Source organism: Oncorhynchus kisutch, linkage group LG19 (genome assembly GCF_002021735.2).
Source record: "Oncorhynchus kisutch isolate 150728-3 linkage group LG19, Okis_V2, whole genome shotgun sequence".
NCBI classification, from domain to species: Eukaryota; Metazoa; Chordata; class Actinopteri; order Salmoniformes; family Salmonidae; genus Oncorhynchus; species Oncorhynchus kisutch.
The window spans coordinates 54,519,827-54,529,953 of NC_034192.2; the positions used below are offsets into that span (position 1 = coordinate 54,519,827).

At 46.2% G+C, this 10,127-nt stretch overlaps 1 protein-coding gene across 1 annotated transcript in view; it reads right to left on the reverse strand.

Annotated features, from left to right (window-relative positions):
• The window catches only part of LOC109886278 (actin-binding LIM protein 3), a 93,293-nt gene extending 91,009 nt beyond the window's left edge, over nt 1-2,284 (reverse strand). Inside the window, exon 1 of the mRNA XM_031797258.1 lies at nt 1,741-2,284. Within this exon, the coding sequence (XP_031653118.1) occupies nt 1,741-1,753 (13 nt within the window). The 5' untranslated portion in view covers nt 1,754-2,284. The remainder of the gene's footprint in view (nt 1-1,740) is intronic.
• Nucleotides 2,285-10,127: the final 7,843 nt, after the last annotated feature.

Sequence of the window (10,127 nt, forward strand, 5' to 3'; positions counted from 1 at the left end):
TCTGAGCTGTCCAGTCTTGGTGTAGAGCTGGACTAGGGCTGACAGGGTCTGATCTGTCCAGTCTTGGTGTAGAGCTGGACTAGGACTGACAGGGGCTGATCTGTTCAGTCTTGGTGTAGAGCTGGACTAGGGCTGACAGGGTCTGATCTGTCCGGTCTTGGTGTACTAGGGCTGCAGGGCTATCGTCCGTTTAGGACTAGGGCTGACAGGGTCTGAGCTGTCCAGTCTTGGTGTAGAGCTGGACTAGAGCTGACAGGGTCTGAGCTGTCCAGTCTTGGTGTAGAGCTGGACTAGGGCTGACAGGGGTCTGATCTGTCCAGTCTTGTGTAGAGCTGGACTAGGACTGACAGGGGCTGATCTGTTCAGTCTTGGTGTAGAGCTGGACTAGGGCTGACAGGGTCTGATCTGTCCGGTCTTGGTGTAGAGCTGGACTAGGGCTGACAGGGGCTGATCTGTTCAGTCTTGGTGTAGAGCTGGACTAGGGCTGACAGGGTCTGATCTGTCCAGTCTTGGTGTAGAGCTGGACTAGGGCTGACAGGGGCTGATCTGTTCAGTCTTGGTGTAGAGCTGGACTAGGGCTGACAGGGTCTGATCTGTCCAGTCTTGGTGTAGAGCTGGACTAGGGCTGACAGTCTTGGTGTAGAGCTGGACTATGGCTGACAGGGTCTGATCTGTCCAGTCTTGGTGTAGAGCTGGACTAGGGCTGACAGGGGCTGATCTGTCCAGTCTTGGTGTAGAGCCGGACTAGGGCTGACAGGGGCTGATCTGTCCAGTCTTGGTGTAGAGCTGACTAGGGTTGACAGGGGCTGATCTGTCCAGTCTTGGTGTAGAGCTGGACTAGGGCTGACAGGGTCTGATCTGTCCAGTCTTGGTGTAGAGCTGGACTATGGCTGACAGGGGCTGATCTGTCCAGTCTTGGTGTAGAGCTGGACTAGGGCTGACAGGGGCTGATCTGTCCGGTCTTGGTGTAGAGCTGGACTAGGGCTGACAGGTGCTGGTTGCAATGAGCTTTGCAACTCTGCTATGGAGACAACACGTTTGTGGATGTATGTGATGTGATGTCTGAGGAAGATGATGATGAATAGGAAGATGATTATGATAATTGCCGGGGGAATAGATTGTTTACGAAATTAAGAAGACAAACTGCACATTTCTAACATCAAATGATGTGAACTATTATGTAGAGATGCAGTTTGCCATCCATACAGACACACAGAAGCCCTGACATGTCAGAGAGAAACAGCTACTGGAGGAAGTCTAAGACCACGGAGCACACAAGTCCCTTATGTTGATCCCTAACCCTTTACATAACCACAACAACATACCACACAACCCCCACACAGTACTCCATCCTCACAATCAGTCGCCTAATTTAAGACATTTATTCAAGAAATACTGCCATGGATGAGCTAATAAAAAGCATTGATGAATCGTTGAAGTGAGGGGGAGAGAGAGGAACAGAGAAACGTTGTTGTCTTTCTCTCTGCTCTGTGAGAATAACTTCCAATCAATACAGAGTAAATGAAAACAGACAGTATGTTAATCAAATCTTGAATTTAAAGCACATTTGTAGTTTATTTTCCATTGAATGCTACTAAATCTGTCTATTCTCTATTGTTGTATAACATTGTTTTATCTGTGTATCCTCCTCTGAGAGCGACGCTTCAGAGTTAACTAGAGAAGAGCGGGGAGCTTCAAAGTAACGAAGAACAGACGAGAGGCGCAGAGGAATGAACTCACCATTGGTACTCATGATGCTCACAGGTTCTCATCCAAGACAATGTTCCCAGAAAACACCGGAGATCATCTTCAGAGCAGCTATAATTCCAATAAAGCGAAATATCCTTTCCACTCTGGTGACTTTTCACCCGAGGGGGAGAAACGGAAAGAGAGACCGGGGTGTTCCCAGTGCTCTGGAATCCAATACGTAAACGAGAAAAACCTCCTCCTTTTCAATGGTTGAGCAGAAAAATAACGTCAGACAGCCAGGAAAGACACAATGTTGCACAGTCGCATTCCATGTCTAGGATGTTGTCCCTCCCGGTTGATTTCAGTGTTCTCTCAAAGCGCTGACCATGGCTGGCACCGCCGTGCGCTCGCTCTCCTCTCTCTCCCAGTAGATACGTGAAAAGAACTCGCGCTCCAACCACAGGCTCCAATGGAGCGACGTCACGGAAGCACAGCGCGCAGGTTCGGTGTGGCACGCGAGCAAACGGTGGAGCGAACGTTCACCGTGTTTTTTTCTGAGGTCAAGGTTTGAGGGGAGAGCAGGCGCACCTGCGGTTTGGCATTTAAACTACGGGTGATTACCAGGGATGACACCGCCCTCTTCTGGAGGTATTTTATGGTGCGCACTAATATATTTGTATTTATTTATGTCAGTTAAGAACAAATTCTTATTTTCAATGACGGCCTAGGAACAGTGGGTTAATTGCCTGTTCAGGGGCAGAACGACAGATTTGAACTTGCAACCTTCCGGGTTACTAGGCCAACGCTCCAACCACTAGGCTACCCTGCCACCCATTCCCCCAATATTCATTAGATCGTTCCCGTTATTAGACTAGATAACACACAACAGCGTTGGGGAAGCTACTCTACCAATCACTTCACACTTGAAGAAGTTAACATACAACTAAAGCTACACAAATATAGTTTACCTTGAAAAAGTACAACAAATATATTGTCTATATCTAAAATTTCATAAACTACAAATTGCAAGATCAACAGATCCATATGGGATCAGATCCAGATTTTAATCAAATGTGCATTTTAGCCTATGAGAAGTATGGATATCTGATACCGAAAAAGAAAGCAGATTCTTGTCTATACTTCACCCATAATTTATTACATTTTTTCAAAAAACGTTGTATGTAGTTCCTGTAGTTAGCTATACTTCTACATGGCAAAAAAGCAATTAACTACTGAAATCACTACCAAGATTAGAATGTATTTCAACTACCACCAAGCTACCACTAAAAGTAGATTCATTAGTAGTTTAACTTTATGTAGTTCACTACTCCCCAACACTGGCAAACAATAGGGCTCATAAAGCTCAACCAAACAACTGTCATTACAAAGGTTCATTCCCTCGTTTTGAATCAAATATGCAAACTTTCACTTTATGATGATATGATGAAGTGAGCTTCATGAATGAGATTCCCATCAATTTGATGTCTATAACACACATAACAGAATGGGTTCATATATACAGGTATGGTATTACTGACACCAATCACCTACTTTTTCATGCTTGTACAGAGATTGATTGGAGCTGCGAGGGCTGCACTCCTCATGACATTGTCGCCACCTGCAGGACATTAGTGCTCCTTTGAACTTACTGTTTTGAACCTACTGTTTGGAGCCACATGAAGAGATGAGACTAGTTCAAATCAAATCATTTTTTTTGTTTACTGATGCTGACAGATCAAAACAACTGAAGCTATGGGGGGGGCCCTGACAGATCAAAACAACTGAAGTTATGTGGGGGCCCTGACAGATCAAAACAACTGAAGTTATGGGGGGGCCCTGACAGATCAAAACAACTGAAGTTATGGGGGGGCCCTGACAGATCAAAACAACTGAAGTTATGGGGGGGCCCTGACAGATCAAAACAACTGAAGTTATGGGGGGGGCCCTGACAGATCAAAACAACTGAAGTTATGGAGGGGCCCTGACAGATCAAAACAACTGAAGTTATGGGGGGGGGCCCTGACAGATCAAAACAACTGAAGTTATGGGGGGGCCCTGACAGATCAAAACAACTGAAGCTATGTGGGGCCCTGACAGATCAAAACAACTCAAGCTATGTGGGGGCCCTGACAGATCAAAACAACTGAAGTTATGGGGGGGCCCCTGACAGATCAAAACAACTGAAGTTATGAGGGGGCCCTGACAGATCAAAACAACTGAAGTTATGGGGGGCCCTGACAGATCAAAACAACTGAAGTTATGGGGGGGCCCTGACAGATCAAAACAACTGAAGTTATGGGGGGCCCTGACAGATCAAAACAACTGAAGTTATGGGGGGGCCCTGACAGATCAAAACAACTGAAGTTATGTGGGGGCCCTAACAGATCAAAACAACTGAAGTTATGGGGGCCCTGACAGATCAAAACACTGAAGTTATGGGGGGGCCCTAACAGATCAAAACAACTGAAGCTATGTTGGGGCCCTGACAGATCAAACAACGAAAGTTATGTGGGGGCCCTGACAGATCAAAACAACTGAAGCTATGGGGGGCCCTGACAGATCAAAACAACTGAAGTTATGGAGGGGCCCTGACAGATCAAAACAACTGAAGTTATGGGGGGGCCCTGACAGATCAAAACAACTGAAGCTATGTGGGGCCCTGACATATCAAAACAACTGAAGCTATGTGGGGGCCCTGACAGATCAAAACAACTGAAGTTATGGGGGGGCCCTGACAGATCAAAACAACTGAAGTTATGGGGGGGCCCTGACAGATCAAAACAACTGAAGCTATGTGGGGCCCTGACAGATCAAAACAACTGAAGCTATGTGGGGGCCCTGACAGATCAAAACAACTGAAGTTATGGGGGGGCCCTGACAGATCAAAACAACTGAAGTTATGTGGGGGCCCTGACAGATCAAAACAACTGAAGTTATGGGGGGGCCCTGACAGATCAAAACAACTGAAGTTATGGGGGGGGCCCCTGACAGATCAAAACAACTGAAGTTATGGGGGGGCCCTGACAGATCAAAACAACTGAAGTTATGGAGGGGCCCTGACAGATCAAAACAACTGAAGTTATGGGGGGGCCCTGACAGATCAAAACAACTGAAGCTATGTGGGGGCCCTGACAGATCAAAACAACTGAAGCTATGTGGGGGCCCTGACAGATCAAAACAACTGAAGTTATGGGGGGCCCTGACAGATCAAAACAACTGAAGTTATGGGGGGGCCCTGACAGATCAAAACAACGGAAGCTATGTGGGGCCCTGACAGATCAAAACAACTGAAGCTATGTGGGGGCCCTGACAGATCAAAACAACTGAAGTTATGGGGGGGCCCTGACAGATCAAAACAACTGAAGTTATGTGGGGGCCCTGACAGATCAAAACAACTGAAGTTATGGGGGGCCCTGACAGATCAAAACAACTGAAGTTATGTGGGGGCCCTGACAGATCAAAACAACTGAAGTTATGGGGGGGCCCTGACAGATCAAAACAACTGAAGTTATGGGGGGGGCCCTGACAGATCAAAACAACTGAAGCTATGTGGGGGCCCTGACAGATCAAAACAACTGAAGTTATGGGGGGGCCCTGACAGATCAAAACAACTGAAGTTATGGAGGGGCCCTGACAGATCAAAACAACTGAAGTTATGGAGGGGCCCTGACAGATCAAAACAACTGAAGTTATGGGGGGGCCCTGACAGATCAAAACAACTGAAGCTATGTGGGGCCCTGACAGATCAAAACAACTGAAGCTATGTGGGGGCCCTGACAGATCAAAACAACTGAAGTTATGTGGGGGCCCTGACAGATCAAAACAACTGAAGTTATGGGGGGGCCCTGACAGATCAAAACAACTGAAGTTATGGGGGGGGCCCTGACAGATCAAAACAACTGAAGCTATGTGGGGGCCCTGACAGATCAAAACAACTGAAGTTATGGGGGGGCCCTGACAGATCAAAACAACTGAAGTTATGGAGGGGCCCGAGTTAAAATGTTTAACTCGGGTCAAACATTTCGGGTAGCCTTCCACAAGCTTCCCACAATAAGTCATTGTCCATTTGGAAGACCCATTTGGAAGACCCATTTGGAAGACCCATTTGGAAGACCCAGTTGGAAGACCCATTTGGAAGACCCATTTGGAAGACCCATTTGGAAGACCCAGTTGGAAGACCCATTTGGAAGACCCATTTGGAAGACCCATTGGAAGACCCAGTTGGAAGACCCATTTGGAAGACCCAGTTGGAAGACCCAGTTGGAAGACCCATTTGGAAGACCCAGTTGGAAGACCCAGTTGGAAGACCCATTTGGAAGACCCAGTTGGAAGACCCATTTGGAAGACCCAGTTGGAAGACCCATTTGGAAGACCCATTTGGAAGACCCATTTGGAAGACCCAGTTGGAAGACCCATTTGGAAGACCCATTTGGAAGACCCATTTGGAAGACCCATTTGGTTGACCCATTTGGAAGACCCAGTTGGAAGACCCATTTGTGACCAAGCTTTAACTTGAACTTTAACTGATGTCTTGAGATGTTGCTTCAATATATCCACATCATTTTCCACCCTCATGATGACATCTATTTTGTGAAGTGCACCAGTCCCTCCTGCAGCAAAGCACCCCCACAACATGATACTGCCACCCCGTGCTTCACGGTTGGGATGGTGTTCTTCGGCTTGCAAACCTCCCCCTTATTCCTCCAAACATAACAATGGTCATTATGGCCAAACAGCTCTATTTTTGTTTCATCAGACCAGAGGACATTTCTCCCAAAAAGTACGATCTTTGTCCCCATGTGCAGTTTCAAACAGTAGTGTGGCCTTTTTATGGCGGTTTTGGAGCAGTGGGTCTTCCAAATGGGTCTTCCAAATGGGTCTTCCAACTGGGTCTTCCAAATGGGTCTTCCAAATGGGTCTTCCAAATGGGTCTTCCAACTGGGTCTTCCAAATGCGTCTTCCTTGCTGAGCGGTCTTTCAGGTTGTCGATATATGTCGATATAGGACTCATTTTACTGTGGATATAGATACTTTTGTACCTGTTTCCTCCAGCATCTTCACAAGGTCCTTTGCTGTTGTCCTGGGATTGATTTGCACTTTTCGCACCAAAGTACGTTCATCTCTAGGAGACAGAACGCGTCTCCTTCCTGAGCGGTATGACAGCTGCGTGGTCCCATGGTGTTTATACTTGCGTACTATTTTTTGTACAGATGAACGTGGTACCTTCAGGCATTTGGAAATTGCTCCCAAGGATGATCCAGACTTGTGGAGGTCTACAATTTGTATTCTGAGGTTTATTTTGATTTTCCCATGATGTCAAGCAAAGAGGTACTGAGGTTGAAGGTAGGCCTTGAAATACATCCACAGGTACAACTCCAATAGACTCAAATTATGTCAATTAACCTATCAGAAGCTTCTAAAGCCATCAAATCATTTTCTGGAATTTTCCAAGCTGTTTAAAGGCACAGTCAACTTAGTGAATTCAAACTTCTGACCCACTATAATTGTGATACAGTGAATTATAAGTGGAATAATCTTTCTGTAAACAATTGTTGGAAAAATTACTTGTGTCATGCACAAAGTAGATGTCTTTACCGACTTGCCAAAACTATATCAAATCAAATCAAATGTATTTATATAGCCCTTTGTACATCAGCTGATATCTCAAAGTGCTGTACAGAAACCCAGCCTAAAACCCCAAACAGCAAGCAATGCAGGTGTAGAAGCACGGTGGCTAGGAAAAACTCCCTAGAAAGGCCAAAACCTAGGAGGAAACCTAGAGAGGAACCAGGCTATGTTGGGTGGCCAGTCCTCTTCTGGCTGTGCCGGGTAGAGATTATAACAGATCATGGCCAAGATGTTCAAATGTTCATAAATGGCCAGCATGGTCCAATAATAATAAGGCAGAACAGTTGAAACTGGAACAGCAGCATGGCCAGGTGGACTGGGGACAGCATGGAGTCATCATGTCAGGTAGTCCTGAGGCATGGTCCTAGGGCTCAGGTCCTCCGAGAGAGAGAAAGAAAGAGAGAAAGAGAGAATTAGAGAGAGCACACTTAAATTCACACAGGACACCGAATAGGACAGGAGAAGTACTCCAGATATAACAAACTGACCCCAGCCCCCCAACACATAAACTACTGCAGCATAAATACTGGAGGCTGAGACAGGAGGGGTCAGGAGACACTGTGGCCCCATCTGAGGACACCCCCGGACAGGGCCAAATAGGAAGGATATAACCCCACCCACTTTGCCAAAGCACAGCCCCCACATCACTAGAGGGATATCTTCAACCACCAACTTACCATCCTGAGACAAGGCTGAGTATAGCCCACAAAGATCTCCGCCACGGCACAACCCAAGGGGGTTATAGTTTGTTAACAAGAAATTTGTAGTGGTTGAATTAATTGTTGTAATTAATTTCAGCATTATCTTAATCAAATGTGACAACATACCATGAGGTCATCATGATCATGCTTTGAGAGACTAGTCAAGGATCATGTCACCTCCACCTTACCTGTCACTCTAGACCCACTGCAATTTGCATACCGCCCCAATAGGTCCACAGGCGATGCAATCGCCACCACACTGCCCTATCCCATCTGGACAAGAGGAATACCTATGTAAGAATGCTGTTCATTGACTACAGCTCAGATTTGAACACCATTGTACCCTCCAAACTCATCATTAAGCTTGAGGCCATGGGTCTCAACCCCGCCCTGTGCTATTGGGTCCTGGACTTCCTGACGGGCCAGGTGGTGAAGGTAGGAAACAGCAACTCCACTTTGCTGATCCTCAGCACTGGGGGCCTCACAAGGGTGTGTGCTCAGCCCCCTCCTGTACTCCCTGTTCACCCATGACTCCCTGTTCACCCATGAGGTGAGTGCACTTGGAGTTTGGTGTCAGGAAATCAACCTCTCTCTCAACGTCCACAAAACAAATGAGATGATCGTGGAATCAGCAGAGGGAGCACCCCCCTATCCCCATTGATTGGACAGCAGTGAAGAAAGTGGAAAGTTTTAAGTTCCTCGGCGTACACATCAAGGACAAACTGAAATGGCTTACCCACTCAGACAGTGTGATGAAGAAGGCGCAACAGCACATCTTCCACCTCAGGAGGCTGAAGAAATTTGGCTTGTCACCTAAAACCCTCACAAACCTTTACACATGCACAATTGAGAGCATCCTGTCGGGCTGTATCACCGCCTGGTACGGCAATGGCACTGACCACAACCACAGGGCTCTCAGAGTGTGGTGTGGTCTGCACAACGCATCACCGGAGGCAAACTACCTGCCATCCAGGACACCTACTGCACCCGATGTCACAGGAAGGCCAAAAAGATAATCAAGGACAACAACCACCGGAACCAATGCCTGTTCACATCGCTATCATCCAGAAGGCGAGGTCAGTACATGTGCAACAAAGCTGGGACCGAGAGACTGAAAAATACCCTCTATCACAAGGCCATCAGACTGTTAACGGCCATCACTAACACATAGAGGCTGCTGCCTACATACAGACTTGAAATCATTGGCCACTCTAACAATGGATCACTAGTCACTTTATTAATTCCACTTAAATAATGATGTTTACATATGTTGCACTACTCATCTCATATGAATATACTGTATTTTATACCATCTACTGCATCTTGTCTATGCCGGTCAATCATTGCTCATCCATATATTTATATGTACATATTCTTATTCCATTCCTTTACTTAGAGTTGTGAGTATTAGGTAGTTGTTGGGAAATTTTTAGATTACTTATTAGATATTGCTGCACTGTCGGAACTAGAATCACAAGCATTTCGCTTCTTTCGCAGTAACATCTGCTAACCATGTGCATGTGACCAATAAATGTTGATTTGATTTGATGTAGGGTAGTGCATGTCGTGATGTTGTATCCAGATGGAAGAGCTTCCCTTTCAATGCCACTTGACATGCAGAGATATGCAAACCCTACTGGAGGTTTCTCATCATCTCTCATTCAGATGAATACGGGGGAAAACTGTGTAGCTATAGTAAACTTGCTAGCCAGCTACCTCAGTGCATTTCTACCTGTAGTCAACATATTTATAGCGGAAAATGTGTTAAATTATAGCAGTGGTATGAGAAGAATAATCAACTCAGGACTCTATGCATTCTATGGAAATAATGCTTCCACGTTGTGGATTATAGTCCACAGAACGCATAGTCCCTTGTTATTATCCCTTATACACACTGGCGAGGAGAATATGCCGGTACCCTCATGAAGAGGACTTTCCTGTTTTTCAGTTCAGAAGACAATGAGCACAATGTACGCTTGACACAAGAGCACACTTCACAGCACGTCCTACACGTACACACACACACACAGTCTTGTATAGCTGACCTTGGGGGGGGACACAATTCAGTCTCATTCCAAATCCTATTTTCCCTAAACCTTACCCTAACCT